The 19,364-nt window shown below is 42.2% G+C and overlaps 1 protein-coding gene across 1 annotated transcript in view; it reads left to right on the top strand.

Moving 5' to 3' along the window:
* Positions 1–19,364, top strand: part of COL22A1 (collagen type XXII alpha 1 chain) — a 227,599-nt gene that overhangs the window by 73,984 nt on the left and 134,251 nt on the right. The window contains exons 5-7 of the mRNA XM_032134095.1: positions 9,142–9,253; positions 16,013–16,136; positions 19,053–19,328. Coding sequence (XP_031989986.1) covers positions 9,142–9,253; positions 16,013–16,136; positions 19,053–19,328 — 512 coding nt within the window. The remainder of the gene's footprint in view (positions 1–9,141; positions 9,254–16,012; positions 16,137–19,052; positions 19,329–19,364) is intronic.

Genomic DNA, 19,364 nt, shown 5'->3' with positions numbered 1-19,364 from the left:
CTTAAATATATTTTCCTACCTTAAAAATAATACTTCTTGCTTGTACAGAGGTCCTCCCCTCCCCACTGCTTTCCCAAGGGATGATTTTGAGGATGTGCCACTTGATGGTTTTCTGGAGGAACACAGAGCACCTTGACACCCGAGGAACTCAAAAGAGGCCTTCAAAATAGAGGAACTAATTAAAACCAGAACCTAATACAAATAGTCCCAGGAAAATTCATCTGGTTCAAGGCTATCTGGCACACAAAGGACATCAAAGGAGTAATGAACTCCTGTTTAATCTTGTAAATCACTAGAGCAGGAAAGGAGCTGAAAGAGGGTCTATGGCAGCAAGCCGAGTGTCCATCACTGAGAAAATGGAGATGACTTCAACACAAGAAAAGCCTTCAGTAATGAGGCAAAGAGTTCAGTGTCAAAACCAGCTTTCAGTCTTGTTCAATATGCTGCTTGCAACTGTTTGAAAACTGAGAGGCAAAAGGGTAAGAGAGAAGCAGGGTACTGATGTAGATAAACAGAACCATGCATCACATAAAGTGGTGTGTTATTAACATGGGATCAGGTGTTGAAAGGTGCTGCCTCAGAGGCAGCTGCTGTATACATTAATTTATTTCCTGTTTTTACAGCAGGCTGGGGGTTAGATTACAACAGCCTTTACACAAGGTGGGGTGGCTAGAATTGTGTATTCACTTACTTGCTTCTGTTTTTTAATTCTCTCTCATACTGCACCTTTGGCCTAATTTTCTTACTGGTTTATGCTCATTTTATCTTTCCTGAAGTGTTATTTTTTCTTTCCTGTGTAAAGATACCAAGTGCTGTATTTTTCTCCTCTGTTTTGGCTGAAACTTTAGACTGATGTTTCTGAAACAGTGGCTCCATATTTCAGTCCAGTGACTGCCTGCTCACCTGCCTCACTGCCTCTGGAAGATTGCTCCTTTTTGAAGTATTACTCCATTATATACCTCAAGTAAGGTTTCTGCTCCTCATAATCCCAAATGTGGATTGGTGCTCGAGCTGAAGTCAAACTCCTTTTTGTGGTCTGCATGGGACTCTTGGGGCTTGTTCCTTTCCTGGGGCCAAGGAAAAGTAGAAATTGTGTCTTCCAGTGCTGTGATGCAGAAGCAAACCAGGATCAGTAAACCAACAGCCTGAGTGGTGGCATCATGTACCGGGGTAAATCTGATATATAATTTTTTTTAAATTGAGACCATCTAAAATGTGGTCTAAGCCAAATTATTGAGTATGACCTAGAAGGTAGCAGGCTTGCTGGAAGATACCTTCTTCATGCTGGTGTAAGACCTGTTCCACCTGCTTCAGCATTAGGTTAAGCTCTAGCTGCTCTCCCTGCTGGAATCTGGGGATCTGGTGAGAAGAAAGTTGGGTCAGCATGAAGTGTTGCTTGAATCCCAGCTGGAACATCAGTGGAAACAAAGGTTAATAGCAAGAACCTCTTTAAAGCACTCTTGAGGCCCTTAATCTATAGACTCTGGAAAGCTTTATAGTTCCAAAATTCCCTTGCAAGCTTCTTGTAAAATTTAGCTAACAAATTTTTTTAATGACCTGTTCAACCCATTTAGTTGTCATTACAGTGCTTCATGCAGGGCATGTGGGCAGCCAATAAATCTCTGGTTTGTTCCTCCAGAGGTGCAGTCCTTAATGCTTTGGGGGTAAGTCAGGGAACCACTGCTGACTGATGATGCTGAATCAAACTGCTGGGAGAGCTGAATGGGGGTTGAATTACCCATGCAAAAATGAGCTATTCCTTTTTCCATTTTTGCTGAAGAGGTGGAATACAGAGAAATAAACAGGGCAAGAAGACAGAACTCATATCCTTTGTTAGTCTTTGGAAATAATTTCTTCTGACAGCCAGAAATAGTTGGGGAAAAAAAATTATTCCAGAGAACTACTTTCTTTCAAACCCCTTTATACAACCATTTGCAATGCCACAGGTCTAAAGAGTGTGAGCTGCAAGACTCATGCACCTGCACTTGTGCAAGGTGTTTGACACAAGCATGACATGCTTGTCTCTAAATTGGAGAGACATGGATTGGACAGAGGGACCACTCAGATAAAGCGCTGGATGGGTTGGCATTCAAACTGTTGTGGTCAATGGCTCAATGTCTGAGTGGAAACCAGTGATGACTGGTATCCCTTGGGGTTGGTATTGGGGCTGACACTGTTTGACATTTTTTTGGTGACATGGGCAGTGGGATTGAGGCACCCTCATCAAGTTTGCTGAGCACACCAAGCTGTGAGTGCAGTCACACCCTGGAATAAGGGGATCCAGAGGGAACTGGACAGGCTGGAGAGGTGGGGCTGAACCTTATGAAGTTCAGCAAGGCCAAGTATGAGGTCCTACACGTGAGTCAGAGAATGTATTGATCGCAGCCCTGAGGAGAAGGACTGGAGGGTGCTGGTGGATGAGAAGCTCAACGTGTCTCAGCCATGTGCACTTGCAGCCCAAAAAGCCAGTCATGTCCTGGGCTGCATCCAAAGCCGCATGGAGAGCAGGAGGGGATTGTGCTCCTATATTCTGTCCTCATGAGACCCCATCTGAAGTGCTGCTCTGGGATACCCATCATAAGAAGGATGTGGAGCTGTGGGAGGAAGTCCACAGGAGGCCAGAAATATGCTCAGAGGCCTGGAGAACCTCTGCTTTGAAGACAGGCTGAGAGATCTGGGGATGCTCAGCCAGGAGAAGAGAGGGGGCCAAGGACACCTTCTTGCAACCTTCAATGCTTAAAGGGGGCTGACAAGAAAGCTGGAGAGAGACATTTTAAAAATGCATGTGGTGATTGGACAAGGGGAAAAGGCTTCAAACAGAAAGAGTGTAGGTTTAGATAAGATGTGGCAGAAAATCCTTGGAGATGGAGATTTAAAATTATGCCTAAAATCTGATACTCTCTCAGCTCTTGACAGGGTTTCCTTTCCTGTAGAGGAAGAAATGTCAGGAACAGCAAAAATACTGTAGCAGATGATGGCTACTATGACAATAGCATGCTGAATAAAGTCAGTGGCCCCCCTTTGGGATTTGGACACTTTTGCTTCTATCCCAGCCCTGAACTGAGACACAAATAGCCGCTTTCAACACAGAGCACTGTGGAAGACAAGGATGCTGAATGTTTAGATACAGGAGGAAAAAAAAAAACTCTCATCTATACTCTGCCTTCACATAACTAATTTGCCAGACCTATCTCATTGAATTCACCATGTAACCTTATCTTATGACATGATAGCATGTTTTTTTTTTTCTCTTTTTTTTTAGAGTCTATATTAGCACAGAAAATAACTAAGATAGGTAACAAAAACTAGGGCTCTTTACAGTGGCAATAACCTTGCAGGCCATGCTGGAAGAATTAAAAGGGACACTGAGGGCATACAGGCTCTTCCTTGTGGTCACAAGCAATCCGTGAAAACTTAACTTTCAAGAGTGCAGAAATGTTAGACAAGATCATGTATTTTCTGGAAGACTCCCAGGTGCTACTGTTTTTCATAGGAATTTATACACTGCTCTGGTGTACAATAAAGTTTAGTGTCGTTGACTATCCTCCAGTAAAAGTAACGTGTGCAATTTTATCACAGGCTGCACAGATTGCTGTTTTCAGAAGTGTCAGTGAACCAGCAGGTGATGACAACCTCCCTGATCTTGGCTACTGGTGATATTTCATCAGTGCATTGGCAAGGCTGATAATTCAGCTGGGAGGCTGAGCAAAACCAGAGTCAGGAGCATTTACTGCAAAACCTGCTTTGTTTGATATTAGTGCTCATGGCTGGTAATCCACTGTAGTAAATATATCCCAGACTCCACACTTGAGGCTGTTATGTCCAGTGCCTTTCCTGATTCCTTTCTCAACCACATTCCACATTCCTCTCCCGGTTGTTTTCTCACCAAAAACTTTCACAATTAGAAGTATCCCACTTTTTCCCCCTGTGAGTGTTATCTTGGGATCCTTGGGAACACAAAGCAAGAGACTCTTTTCAGAATCTTCTTTGGGAAAAATAAGAAGTCAGTGATTCTGTGCTGCTTTGAGAAGCCTTTCCAAATGTACACACTGCTGTGTTTTGTGGCTATTAAATATTACATTTTTTACTCTCTTTTTCTGGCTTTGGATGCTGTTTTTATTTTGTGGCGTTTTTGCCCCTGAAGACAGAACAATCAGGAAAATCTCAACATACACATGAGCTTCTACCATGCTGCCCATATCAGATCCTTAATGGAGCCAGGCAGAAATCCAGCTCATATTCAGGGCAACCAACCATGGCCCCTTTAGTCAAGTCTTCAGATAATTATCTTAAAATAAAGGTTGTAGGATCATGGGATGAATACAGAGTTGTCGGATCATGCTTTGGCCATGCTTTAAGGTGCTGGGTGCAGTGTGGACATTGGTCCTGTAAAAGAGATTCTGGCTGCACATTACAGTTAGATGATGTATAAATTGTCCAGTGCCAAGTTTTGTCATCTTCCCCCTGCAACAGAAAGATCTGGGTGTGTTTTCTGATTCTGGAAAACAGGCTGCTTCCTGTAAGGGGGTTATAACTCTTACGTAGTGACACATTCAGCTGATTTGATCAGCAGAGCAGTGCATAAGAAATTACTTTTCAAGCCAAGTATACTGTTACAAATCTGAGCTTCTCTTTCAGCTCTCTATTTTAATTTTAATATGGACTAGGGTCTGTTGCTTTTCAGGAGATGTAATCATGTTAGAGGGTTTCAGTGGCCCCATATTGTTTTAGAAGCTCTAATGAAGTAAGAGGCTTAAGATCAAAGCGCATCTTACTAAATGCCATGTTTATGGCATTACTGATTAAGCAGTTCATGAGCCAATTGGGAAACCACACCTGCCCTGTAACACAAAAAGCCACCTTTTAAATCAAAGCAGCTGAGAACAAGAAAATCCTACCTTTTCACCCTGTGCTTGAGCATGGTACAATAGGTAACAGCAACTTTGTCCTTGCTAATTTAGGCAGGTCTGTTCTTCCCCATTCACTTGTAGAGATGACTGGGAAGTTTGGGAAGTGGCATCTCACTCTCCATATGCCACTGACAATATGGTGCCTCCTTGGTGGTGGGAAAACCAATGAACAGACTGTAGTTCTGCTGTAACTCCAGCACAGAAATGCTGTGTGACACATTTAACTGTTTGGGGAAAGATCTCATTGAGCAGTTTGTCTGTTAGTGGACAAACACTGCTAGGTGAAATGTCCTGGTCAGGTGGTACAGAAACGATCACAGCATTGCTTATTTTTTTACATTAATATTGTTGTTCAGGATTAAAAAGTCAAAACTGAAGGCTTCATGCTGTCTCCCTCACAATACCTGCTCCATTCCTGAAGTCAAGGGAACATAATCTATGCAAAATTCTTCCAGGCACATGAAGTAAACAAAATTATAGTAATAATAGTAGCAATTTAGTACTAACAGTAGTAATACTACTAGTAGTGGTAGTGGTAATAGTAATGGTAATAATATATTTGCTTGTCCTTCAGCTGAAACAGTCTTAGAGGTTCAATTAATTCATAAATTCATTTTTAGGTTTGCCTAGGTGTTTTCTTTCCAGTTCCACTTTAGTAATCTGCCTTTACTACTTTCTCAGCTGACATAACAATATTTTGGGTTTGTTTGTTCTTCAGAAGTGATTTTGAAAATCATAGCTGGTTAATCCAGCTGAATTTAAAAATCTGCAACCTTTACTCAATCCTGATGGCAAATGAGGAAATGTGAATATAAATTATGTGTGATTTGTTAACAGTTTTGTCCTCTTTACCTCTGCTTTACTCACTGCACAAAATGGATAGCATTCCCGATAAGCAGAATACATCTCAGACAACTTCAGTACTCTGAAAATTCCCATCTGTACGAACTCCCTCTCCTCTGAATGGAAGGAGGCACTTCCAGGTAGGGGTTCAGCCTGTCTTTAAGATGAATTGTCTTAAAGACCTCTAAATTTCTCTGCTGACTCACAAGGAAACTGAGGAAGCCTGCATCCATCACATGTCTCTTTTTCAGACAGCTAAAATTAGGTGAGATGCATCTCATCCTTGTCAGAGTTCTTAATTTTTTTTAGTGTATGGCCTGATGACAAATCTTCTGTAATTCTATTGAAATCTTTCAGCAAGCAAAGTGCCCCTTACCCTTAAGGGCTTTGGTTGTAAATGGAGTATCCAAGAGTAGAGGTTATCTCACCAGTTGGGCAATATTTCAATTTGACACAGAACAAATCTATAGTGTGGTTAAAATAAAAAACCCTTTGCTTTTGAGTGTGGACTCTGACACAGCTAAGGACTTAACGTTTCCGTGGATCTACATTACATCTTTCAAAAAGCCATCGTCATTCATCAATTAAATAAAAATAGAGAAAGAAATTTTTGATTTGCCAATCCATAATCTGAATAAAAGAAAAAAATGCCATTGTTATTTACTTTTGTGCTTTATCCAATCCTAAATGTAAATGTGATTATGTTGTGAGAGTGTGACTTATTTTCATTACACCAAGTTCCGTTTGCAAAATAGTTTTGATAACCATGTTTATGTTTCATGGAGTTATTTAGGCATTGAAACTGCATTTTGATGGGAAATTCAGGGAAAAAAAAGAAGATATTGATTGAATCTGACTTTTGTTTCTACTGGAAAAGCATACTATTGCACACAGCTTCACAGTTGCTCATGATGTGAACGTTCATTTGAGTTGTCGGAGAAAATGAGAGCAGCTTTGGGCCTGAGCCCTAACTATGGGAAAACTTAGCAGGGCGTTCTTGTCACTGTACCTTGCACTTGGGCATTTTTAGCAAGGGAGCTTTACAGGACCCATGAGGTGAGCAGGATTTCACAGCTTGAGGCCTCTGGTGACTGGACGTAAGGACGTCTCTTGGGCAGCATTTCAGCCTTCACCATCCACAGCTCCTCTCCTGTGAATGGTTAACAATTTCCCTTCCCAGTCAGTGTGGTCTCTTCCTGCCAGCAACACTCAATTGCTTCCCTCAGTTCCTGTAGCTGGTGTGGATGATGGATATGTACTGTGCAGAGGAATGAGCTGTATGGACAAGTCATAGTGTTGTTTGTGACAGCCGGGAGGGAGCTCTCATGTTCTGGTGGGGTCTATTTACCCTGATTTATAGCTGCAGTCGTGGCCGATTGCAGTGTGTCAGAGGGTGTATCACTGGAGTTGTGCAGAGGTGATTATGAGGTGCAGCCATGAGGCCCTGGAGCGTCTTAACTGCTTTATTTGCCCTCCTGAATGCCCAGTAATAACTGAAAATAGAGTGGACAAAAGGGAAAAGCTGTTGACAGCCAGGAAAGTTACTGTAATACTAAAGGCCTCAACTTGGCACCAGACAGCCATTTCTGTCTTTGCAAACAATTAAGAGTATATTTCCTCAGAAAAAGCAATTTCTTCTGAAAAAGGTCCAGAAAATGATGGAAGCTTTACATTTTATTTGCTGTTTGCTATTTTGATTTGCCTAGGCACTGGCCCATGCAAGTTTTTGCACCTATTTATTCATATAAATGTGAAGAATAATATCATTAGGTTGGTGCCTTTTCATGTTGAAGCTGTTTTCAAGCTCTGCAGTGCCTTTCAGCCTGAAAGGTTCATGAAGACAACTAAGAAACCCAAGAATCTTCAGGCTTAATTTCATCACATAAAAATGTTTATCTATCCTAGAAAACTTTTAAGAGCTCACTAACTGAACAAAGTTGAAAAAACTGCCATAGTTTAAAAGCAACTTATCCAAATAAGCTACACTTATGTCATCAGGTTTGTGTGCTGGAATTACAAAAGCAGGAGTTAATATGTGCAATTGTGCATATGTGAGGGGGAGAAGATGTTGGAATAGGCTGAATAACATTAAAACACATATTCTCTGCTCAGTTGCTCACAACATGCCTTTTACAGTGCCTTCGCCTCTAACTCCACAGAGTGTTTGGTTCTGGGAGTGGCTGATAGTTTGGATTTGCATCCTGTGGAGCCAGTTTGGAGATTAAAGCAGGATGTTTGCATCCACACAGTTTCACACCTCCAGGAACTGAATGCATTCATGGCACCATTGCACCCTTCCTGTCCCTCATGGTTTAGCAGCTGGGACTTCATGTCACAAAACCATGTGTTCATTGTGGCTGGGACCATGTTGATACTGGAGCAGTGTAGACTCACTTGTGTGGTTTAGGATTGAGCTAAAAATAGCTTGTTAGAACAAAGTCAGAGGCTTTAGACAAATGTCTTCCATCAAGATTCATAGCTCTCAATAATGATAAGTTGATTGGACTGAGTTGTATTAAAATGATATGAAAAGTGTATGTAGTCAAGTTTCTTGGACAAGTAGTTTTCAGTAAAGACCTGGACCACTGGAGTGGACACACAGTGGAGGTCCATGAAAAAGATGAGAGGACTGGAACACCTCTGCTGTGAAAAAATTTTGAGAAAGTTGGGGATGCTCAGCTTGGAGAAGTGAAGGCTCCAGGGGGACTTTGTCATGGCCTTTCAGTATATAAAAGGGCCTTGTAAGGAAGAAAGAGGCCTTTTATCAAGGTCTGTAGTGACAGGACAAGGTGCAACAGTTTTAAGCTGAAAGAGGGTAGATTTAGATCGGAGATAAAGAACTAAATTTTTACAATGCGGGTGAGGAGACACTAGACTAGGTTGCCCAGAGAAGCTGTGACTGCCCCATCTCTGGAAGTGTTCAAGACCAGGTTGGATGGGGCTTGGAGCAATCTGGGCTAGTGGAAGGTGTCCCTGCCCATGGCAGAGGGATTGGAACTGGATGATCTTTGAAGGTCCCTTCCAACCCAGAACATTCTGTGTTTTCTATTAGTCTATGAATAAGAGCTTTAGCCTGCACTTGTGCATTTTTCTCCATGGGAGTTAATGAATTATGCAGCGTTTTCAGGATGTTGTGGCAATGCAAACATTAGCTACTAATTTCTGGAAAACACTGTTCAAGCCTGTGACAGCTTGAATTTAAGCTTGGTTTTGAGTTTTTTGACTGAGAGGATTAGACCATATCAGAATTTTGTTCTGGCTTTTCCCAACAGGAACAAGACTCGTTTCTGAAGTGCAGTTTGTGGGCTAAGATATCCATGTAGTTACAGTTGGAGGCATGTCCCACTGCCTGATTAATGTCTTTTATTTATGTTTCTGTAATGGATAGGATTTGACCTGATGGATTCGTTCAGCGTGAAGCAGATTTTTGGAATGAAAGAAGATGGGATTCAGAGTGCTTATGTACGGCTTGGAAGCTTTCCGGTTGTTCAGAAAACTGAGTGAGTACTCCGGGTTTTCACTTTATTTTCATCTGAACCTCTGCCTTACATTATTTGGTTCCTCTAGGTTAACCTTGTAGTAGTTATCTGGTACCTACAGGTTTATTTCTGCTTTGAGTAGCTCTTTCAGTTCAGCTCACAGAATATGCACGACGTGATCAGGAGTCTCAGCAGTAACTACAGGCTCCATCCTGGCAGAATATGAGCAGTGTTTGGTGTATCTGAGTGGTTCTGAGGAGCAGTATCAAGACATTCACAAAAGAACTTAGGGCTTCATAAATAGCTTCTAAAGGGAATTATTTGGTAGCACTCCCACTGAGATGGAAATTAGCTAAATTGTGACGAGTTAGCAAATATGGGTTCTGGCCTTGTAGAAGAATGAGCAGGTTTTAATCCTGTGTCAGCATGGATTCAGTCCTCAGAGTCTTTTCTCACCTAAGGCTGCCAGTAGTGTTGCAGTCTATCACAAGTGTTTCTTTGGGTTGTCACTTGAGCCCTGCTAGCATTAGCCTTGAAAAGAGTGAGTGCATAATTGCACTGAGTAACTGTGAGCCATAGATTGAATTGTCATCATTAACATTTTTGCAGTAAATTTCTCTATGCTGGTTTGAACTTCAGCTTAAAAAAATCAATAATACTTCTTTTCCTTCTTATGGATGAGGACTTTTATTTTTCAATCTGTTTTTAGCTCTTTTACTCAGGTCACTTCATTTTTGAGATTGTCCCATGAATTACATTTGCTTGATTTCACAATATTTTTTTTCATCCTGGAACCAAACAGGATTGATGTACTCTTTTCCCCTCCCTCTCTTTTTCCATATTAATACACAATTAAAAAAAATAAAAAGTAAAAATATGACATACTGAGAGGGAAACTGTTTTCTCTAGAGTCCATAAATGATATCAAGTCCAAGGGTAAAGAGAGTCATGATCAGTGATCTCATTCAACACAGCTAATTAAAATCATCTTAGGTTTGGTATATACATAACTGGTCTGAGTGTGGATGGGAATAAACCATCAACCTATTTCATTTGGATGGGAATAAACCTATTTCATTTGTCTCACTGTGATCTCTGGGTTCAGGGTGATACTATGACAAATAGTGCAATCCTTGGAGTATAAGGAACAGACAGGAACTGTCACGTATGAGCTGATAATCTTCATATCACACAGCTCAGTCACTGCTGCTGCTGTGCCCAGCCTTAGTTTCCGTAAGTCATTAGGTAGAAATGGAGTGAATGAAAGTTTGAAGAGCTGTGGAGCAAGTAGGATAGTGATAAATTCAAGAAGTACAGCGTAGACAGGTAAAATTAGGAAGCAGCCAACAACTGAAGGGATCATTCTTTGTGAGAACCTCTGGGAAATCAAAGCTTGGTAAAGGGTCTTTGAATAAGGGTCATAGTAGACTGAAAGTCAGTGGCTACTTGACATCAAAAACCAGCAGGGAAGAAAGGCACGCTTTTAAGGATGAATGCAATTAACCGCTGAAGAAAGTTAGCACAGATTACACAGAGTTGTCCATTTGAATCCCTTTTTCAAAATAAGGATTGAAGTACTTTGTTGTTGTTGTTTCTGTTGTTATTTTCTCAGACTGAGGGAGTGAAGCCAGACCAACCAGCTGTGATGACTTTCCATCTGCTCAGATTACGCCCATTTATTTGTTGTTGCTGTTGTCTTTAAAATAAGCACAGTATTTTATGGCCCAGGACAATTAGAAGTAAAACATCCTTAATTAGTAGATTAAAATGAATAAGATTCCTTTTGGATGATTCTGAAACATGGAATTCAAGGAGGACTTTTAAATTTTCAGCCTTTTGTATTATAACTTCCACACTCCTGTGGTTTGGGAATGAACCCAAATGGATATAACACCATGGAAGGTGTTTGCATATTTGGTTCGTTTTAGCATTTGTTTGCCAGGACTCTGAGATGCTGCACATAGGGTCATTGCTCACAGAAAATGAAATCTTGTAAAGCTCCACAAAACCGATAACTGGAATAATAAACCAAACAAAAACATCTGTTGTGGCTCACAGATAACCTCCAGCAATGTTTAGCAACTGATAGCAACATCTCATAATTAGATACAAAATCATTAACTGAGTAATATATGTGATTCACTTTATTATCTGCTTAAAGGATTTGTATCCTTTTATACAAGCAATAGTACTTCTACAAAGTGCCAGATCAGCTGTCTGGGAAATGTGCCTACTCATCTTCTGATCTGTAACCTACAACTATGAACGTTCTTCCTCTTTGTGGTGAGGCATCATCTGTGAGCAAGCAAACCCAGCAGCCAGAGCTTGGCTGCAGTCAAGGACCTGATCACTGAAGGACACACAGGTGTCTGTACCTGTCTGAGGACTGGCCCCAAAATCTGGCTGGTGCTTGTCCTCACTCTTCATGTAGCTGTGGCTGTCCTGCTGTATGTTCATGGCTCCTCAGTGGATCTTCTGGCCAAAACTGTGCCCCAGACTTCTGATTTTGGATGCTCAGGCTTGTTTCTCATTACTGGTGTCTTGTCTAATGCCAAGATTTTGGCTCACTCTTTTGTTCTGTCATCTATCTATATCTCCCAGGACCCTCCCCCTGACCATGTCCATCCCTCAGTTTTCTCTTTCCTGGTGTGGTTCCAGCCTGACTTGATCATGATCTTGGCTACCACCTCACAGAATTACCTGATGCTTGATCTAGTCGTGATCTCTTTGCTCTTTATATTGGGATAGTGTTGTACCAGTACAGAGTCTTGGGTTGTTTAGGGCATGTATACCTTGGTGTGTATTTCTGGGGACAGTGTCTCCTGACATCAGCTTTGACTGCAGTCACCTGCCTTAGGTTTCTCCATGGGGTCCTGCCCTGGTCTCATCATTTGTCTCCTTCCCAGGGAAGAAATTGTACAAAAAGCTACTGAAACCTCCTACACTGAATATGGAACCTGTTGAAAGTTTCCTTGTTTCTTACTTTTCCCAAACAAATACTTCATATTGAGAACAGCAGAGACAAAAAAGCTTGTTCATCTTAGAGAAGGGAAGAGTCAGGGAGGGAGGATCTTACCCATGTGTATAAATACCTGATGGGGAGGAAACAAAGATTATGGAGCCAGAATCCTTTTAGTCATATTCATTGACAGGACAAGAAGGAATAGGAACAATTTAAATCCATTAAATCTAAACACAAGAAAAATATTTTTAGATAAGATGATCTCAAGAGGTCCCTCACTGTCTCCTATTTCTAACAAGGTAAAGGAGATAAAGCATGATGGAGGTGGAATGACTGAAGGCTTTTTCGGTCTTGTGGAGAGTAAAGGACTGTAGGGAGAGCTGAGACACAGAGAAAAGACTGCAGCAAGGAGAGGAGAACAAGTTGTTCACATGGCTTCTTGTGGAAAAAAGTTGTTTTGGGAAAATTAAACTACAGCAAGTGAGATTTAGGATAGATTCCTTTTTCTTACAGCATGTAGGACAGAGAAACACAGGAAGAAATTACCTAGAGAGGTTGTATCTTTTCCATCACTGAGGTTTCTGAAGTAGAAGCCAAAAAGATGCCTGCCAAAGATGTATGAGACACATCCTTCCACAGCCTTTTTCCTTTTTCCTTTTCCCTTTTTTATTTTTATTTTTTTCTCCTGTCATTCTAAGACCCTCTGGTGATGAGAAGCATATGGAAATGAACTGGCTTTCTTCAACTTGGTTTTGCAGATCTTAGTGGGTTACATTTCATATTAGTGGGTTTTAGCTTTGTAAAATTGGTCAGATTGCTCAAGTACATTAACTACACTCTTCCTCACCAAACACCTATTAAATGCTGTTACATTCAGTGTCTGAAATGAGAACTGATACTATCATTTTTTCCACAGCGTTATGATAGATGTGGGATCTCATGCTTATTGTCCCAGATGAAAGCTCTTATTGCAAATTAAAGCATGTGAGGTTGCTATATATTGAAATTCAGCAATGGTTAAGAGAGTTTTCTGCCTTCTTATTACATTTTTTTTCTTTGTACAAGTTGTGATTCACCTGACCTTGTAGTTGAGTTAATTGACTCTTAGACTAACCTTCAGCACTAGGGGATTATTTTGTCTTGGAGTTTTATTAGGGCCTCTTCTGCAATCTATCCTGTTGTCAGAATTATAGAACAAGGAGCTGGCAGAATGCTCCCTGTCGGTACCAGCAAAGTTCCACAATATCGATCATCAGTTCAGTTCAGCCTTGTGTGAAAGAAGAACATAAAACATTTCTGGGACAGCAATCCCTGCTCTTGGATCCCCAAGTAAAGCTGAACTTCTAGATGGAGATAGTTTTTAAATGAGGAAATAAGTTAAAACTCCTCAACAAAGTTTTTGTTATTTATGTAGCAATGCAGCTCTGTAAAACATACAGGGACCAATGACTTCAGAAACAGCTTTTGTCACATCTTCAAAGCAATGAGAGTGTCTTTAGACTTGCTTTTGGCATGAAACCTTTCTCTGTTGGAAACTTGCATCTGGTTCCTCAGCAGCTTTAAAAATCAGTTGAGGGTGGCAGGTAATGGGTCATTATGGCTTTCTGTCAGTTTAAATCTACTTGATGGGCTGTTTGTCAGCCTTGTGTGATGAGGTGTGGCCAGGCTCACAGGGATATTTAGGTACCTAACTCCCAGTTATTTCTGTGGGTATTAAGCATCTGAAAACCCTTTTTGAAATTAAGCTTGCATGATGATAGTCCTGTTCCCAGCTCAAAGCTGTCCAGAACCATAAAATCGTTAACTTTGGAAAAGCCCTATAAGATCACTGAGTCCAACAGTTATCCTACACTTCCACGTTCACCACTAAACCATGTTCCCAAGTGCCACATCTACACTTTTATTTGAACATTTTCAGTGATGGCAAATCCACCACTTCCTGAGCAGACAGTTCCAGTGCCTGACCACCTTTTCAGTAAAGAATTTTTTCCTAGTATCTAGTTTAAGGCAATGCTCCTTCTGCATCCTACTTCTGTTCACCTCCAGGTGCTCCTTCTGGTTCTTCTTGTAGCTTTGCTAACTTCCAGGCAACTGGGGCCTCCCTGGTTAAAATAACTAGTACCAAAAAGTGAGACAGCCTTGTCTGCTCTCCTAAAGGAAGGATTTTGTAGGGGAGCTAGTGGGAGCCTGGTTCAATTTTCTTCTGTGCTGGAAGAATTCAGAGAGTCTCTGTGTCCCCAGAGGGAAAACCAACTTAAAATGATGCATATCCTGCAGGAGAACTTTATACAGCAAAAGCCATATTAATGGATGAAAACAGAGTGTTCTGAATTTATAACTTGTCTGAAAAGATAGGAGATTCAAAGCACAGATTAAAATATGATTGAATATTTTGGCATTAGGAAAGACTGGATCTCAACCTTTGCTGCAATTGCAAAACAGTATTCTGGAAATTTTGAGGACTGTTTGCTTTTAATACAATTAAAGGCCTCTAGTTTTGTATGCCTTGAACTGTGCCAATTTCTGCATAGTGATGGATTATGTCAACTATTCAACATTAAGACAATATCTTCATAGTTTGCTCTTCATTAATTGCTGCCATTATGTTTTGTTTTCTATCGAGTGTTTATGCCTGACTACTCAGATATCCTGAAGCAAAGACATTATATTTGGGAAGGGTTTCTTTAGGAATGATGAAAGGAGCTGGTTGGCTTGAGCATGAAGAACAATGTTAACTGTGGCTCTTCAGGTGGGAACACAGGTGGCTTAGAGGCATTACAAGCAAAGTTTGAAAAATCATGTGTGGTATAAAAGATAGAAAAAGAATAGGTTCATTGTGTTGTCCCTGATAAGAACTGAGTTAGGACCTAAACATACAGGAGGATGCCCATCATGCAATGGGCAGCAGAGGGTGATTCCTTGTCAAGGCAAGTCATGAATGTCATAAGTCTACCTGAGTACAAGAGGAGGATGCAGAAGTCTAAATGAGATAAATCCATAAAAATTTATTGATACAGAAATTTCATTTGTCTCTGAATTAAACTCCTGGATTCCAAAGATCTGGAGGTAGGAGAGAGATGTTTTTTCTGTTCATTCTTGTTCTTAGGCATCCAATAATGGCTAGTAACAAAAAAAATAGTAATACTGGATTATTTATCCCTTCTGTCCAGCCCTGCATCCCTATGTTATGCCAGGTTTTTATGCTGGACTAGAGAAAAACAGTGTTGGATTTGGTTACTTCATATGTTTGGTTACATGCAGGGGTTGTGGTGTCAGGCTGAGTAAATTTCTGCCTGATGTGTTTGCAATGTTTGATTTCAGAAGCTTCTGTTATCCAGGGCCACCAGCTAAGGAATATCTTGGAAAGACATGAGCTGTAGTGCCTGTTTTGGGGCAGATATTATAATGTTGTTGCTATAATTTGATGGCTTTATAGAAGGTTTTGGGTGTTCCTGGCCATTCTTGGAAGGCACAGGTCTCCAGTGCATCTGGAGCAGAACAGAATTATTTACACATTGTGTGAGTGGAAGCATGAAGTGAAAAACAACGTTTTTAACATGGTGGATACTCAACTGCAGATTTCTTTTACATTTTATCCAGTTTGAGAGCTTCACCATTGGAATGATAAAAGGGCTCCACAAAGACAGAACCTGGAGGGCACAAGCTCATGTTCATCTCTCTCCAGACTTCCGAATAAAGCAGATTTTTAGGAACTATGATACTTTTAGAAAGTGTTGCTGGGACATGGAGAGAGTTTTAGACGTTCTGCTTTTCACTGCTAAGCCTGATACATTGCTCTTTTTCCCCTCCCATGCCAGGGATGTATTTCCACAAGGCCTGCCTGATGAATATGCCTTTGTAACTACTTTCAAATTCCGGAAGGCTTCCAGGAAAGAAGACTGGTATATCTGGCAGATTATAGACAAGTACGGCATACCACAGGTAAGAGGCCCTTTTGCAGTGTCTTGGTTTTGAAAGACAGGTGTCTGCTAAGGAAGGCAGAAGCCTCCCTCGAAGTGGCAGAACTGTGCCCCCCTTCCCTCTGAGTTATTATAATTTTGAAATCAAGGGCCTTTAGGCAAAGATGTGGGAAATAGGAATAACAGTTCTTTACTTATATATATATGTATATAACCAGTCAAACAAAACAACAACAACTCTGGCAGTAACAGCAATCACAAACCCAGTGCCAGCCTTCTCGGCTGTCAGGCTATTTCCCCTCGGGTGCAGTTCCGCTCGCAGCCGGCAGGGGCGCTGGCGGCTCCCGGTGAGCAGGGCAGGTGCGATGGTTCCCCCGCGGCTGCAGGGGGCGCTCCGGAGCGAGCTCGGGGAGCACGCGGCTCTGGTGCCCTGGGATCCCGGGAAGGGATGGAACAAAGGCTTCACAAACCCCTGGGCAGCCGATCCCGGACTCTCGGGAACAGCCGGCTGGAGCGGCAGGCTAGAGCGGCAGGCACAAACACAAATCCCGGGTGGCAGACGAGATGTATCCAAAAGGGGAACCCCCCGGAGGTCCAGGCAGGCAGGGCGAGCACGGCTACAACGCAGCGAAAGCTCGAAGCAGCAGCGGAGCAGGGCAGCCACAGCCCGGCCTCCAGCAGGGCACGGAAAGCGGCTTTTGGGATCCCGGCATTGTTTCCAGCAGAAAGAAAAACGGCCGAAAAAAAAGGAACCAGCAGCTCCTTTCTCTCCAGCTTCTCTCTCCTGATGCTGAGAGGGAACTGAACCCACACCCAGGTGAAACAAAAGAGTGGCCAGGCCCTTTTGTCTTCTCTTAAGCACCCAGCGATTTATCGTCTTAGTAACAGAATGGGGGAAAATTCCTTTAACAGACAAAAAACTAGATCTCTTAAAACCCCAACATGCAGACAGCAGGAACAGCCTTCTTTTTATTTTTTTTTTTTGCCATGTGCTAATTTTCTTGCCTTAACCTCCCACTCCTTTTTCTTACGAACTAATAAAAATCCCATTACTTTTTCAGTGCATTTGGCTGAAAATGTTTTAGTTCAAACCCTGAAGAAAGGTTTGTATACACCTTGGTTCTTATTAGAATGCAGGTAAATGTGTTAGTTGGAAAGGGGGACAAAAAAATACCATCCTTGCTCTTGAAACTAGTGTTGGGTTTCTGGTTGTTTTGTTCAGACAGTTCTACTTAGGGAAAATATTTTGCCTGCTTGGAAAAAGATGTCACAGAGATGTACTACAGAGCAGTGAATTATGTCAGGTTTTGCCAGACTTCTAGGTATCCTGTAAATTATGGGTTCCTGTTCTGGATGTGGGTGTAACAACACCTATTATAGCTCCATAACCCTGAGTCCTGACTGCTGCACAATTTGATTTAATAATTTCTTTTCCAAGTACTTTCAGGTTCTCAGGAAAAACATACTATAAGTGTGTACTAAAGGGCTGTTTGTCCCTACACAACATGTTCTTAGCAGCTTGGCAGAGTTGAGGTTTTTGATGGTGCTTCATAGGGAGTGGTTTGGATGGGCTGTACATTTTTTTGCTCAGCACCAAATATAGTGATGATAGCATTACCTAGGACTCTAACGTGGGCTGTCAGCATGGGCTCACATAGTTAAAATAATTCAGTATTGCTGCTTTGGGACCGGTATTTAAAAGGATTTTGGGAGCTCTCAGTGAAGGATAAGTGCAGTTTGAAGAGTTAGATAACTGGGTTTGAGACAATGGTAAAAGGTTTATATGAAAGCTATTATCATCTGCACTTTGTTAAATGAAATTGGTTTACTGTGCCACATGCATTCCTAGTTGCTGCAGAGTGAGAATGTGTGAATCACTTAGTATTTCTAGAAGGAAGTTGAAAGCTTGAGCTGCTCAAGTGAGAAGAGAAAAAAACACTCAATATTTCCAGTAATAATTTCAAAAGTGCCTTAAATTGTGGTGACAGAAGTGCCTTGGAGCCCCATCAGCCTCCTTTCATGTAAAGTTGGTTGTGGTTTGGCCACTCCCTTGCAGTCCTGCACAGTTCAGAGATGCAGGCACTCCTGAGCCAACACTGATCCGAGCTGGCATTCCCAGCCAGATCAATGCTCAGCTGCACGGAGAAGTTGGGTCAGATGTGGAGTCAGCCTACCCCGGGCTCCTCACATCACTCACAGCGTGGTGCCAAGGTGGCCCAAACTCCTTCCAGCCCTGCAGCTTGTGGATACACCATTCCTGGCTCTGCCTGCTCCATTCCCTGCTGCTTGCTGGTAACTGCCTGACTTTGGTGAAAGAAGATCCAATTTGTAAATGAACTCAAAAGTTGCATGTCTTCAAAAACCTATTTTTGCCTGCTCTGTAGCTTGCAGGACAGGGGACGGGGTGTAGCTGTAGTTTTCTATTCAAAGCACCTGAAATAAAGTGTGGGCAGTGCCACAGCTCAGCAGGCTGGTTTCATACCAGCAGTGAGATATTTTTCCATATCCCAGGGGACAGTTGAGGGCATGTGATGGGAGTAAAGAGCCTGCTGGGAAGTAGTGGAGCAGTACACAGGATAGAGGAATCCAAACCAGGTCCAGCTTTGTGCCTTTAGGGAGGTGCCCCTGAGCTGTGTTACCACCCAGCACAGCAGCAAGGTGGCCTGTGCTGAAACCATGCCAAGGGTTGTACTCACAGGAGGAGGCTTTAGCTGGTCATGGGTCTGCACCAAAACCTGTGCAGCCCCATCTTATTTACCAGCACAGGTGTAGGCTCCCTGTCCACATCTCCCACAAAATTTTGTCCTCTGCTCTTTGCTTGGGCTTCTCACCACAGCCTGTGCCATCCCTGGCTTTGGGGTGTCGGTGGTGGTGGAAAGCAGTCAGGAGAAAGGGGAAGGCTTTCTTCCTCAGCAAACCCCCTTCTGTTTCCTTGCAGGTCTCGATCCGGCTGGATGGAGAGAACAAAGCTGTGGAGTACAACGCCGTTGGACTCACCAAGGACGCTGTCAGGGTGGTCTTCCGAAACACACGGGTCAGTGACCTGTTTGACCGCAACTGGCACAAAATCGCCCTCAGCATCCAGGCCAAGGCTGTCTCGCTGTACATAGACTGCAAGCTGGTGCAGATGCTGCCCATTGAAGACAGGGAGAACATTGACATTCAGGGAAAGACTGTGATTGGCAAACGCTTGTATGACAGCATCCCCATTGATGTAAGTACTGCACTTGCTGATTAGAGCTGGGGTAAC

Source organism: Corvus moneduloides, chromosome 1 (assembly GCF_009650955.1).
Source record: "Corvus moneduloides isolate bCorMon1 chromosome 1, bCorMon1.pri, whole genome shotgun sequence".
Classification (NCBI taxonomy): Eukaryota; Metazoa; Chordata; class Aves; order Passeriformes; family Corvidae; genus Corvus; species Corvus moneduloides.
This window is presented reverse-complemented; position numbering and strand designations above follow the sequence as displayed.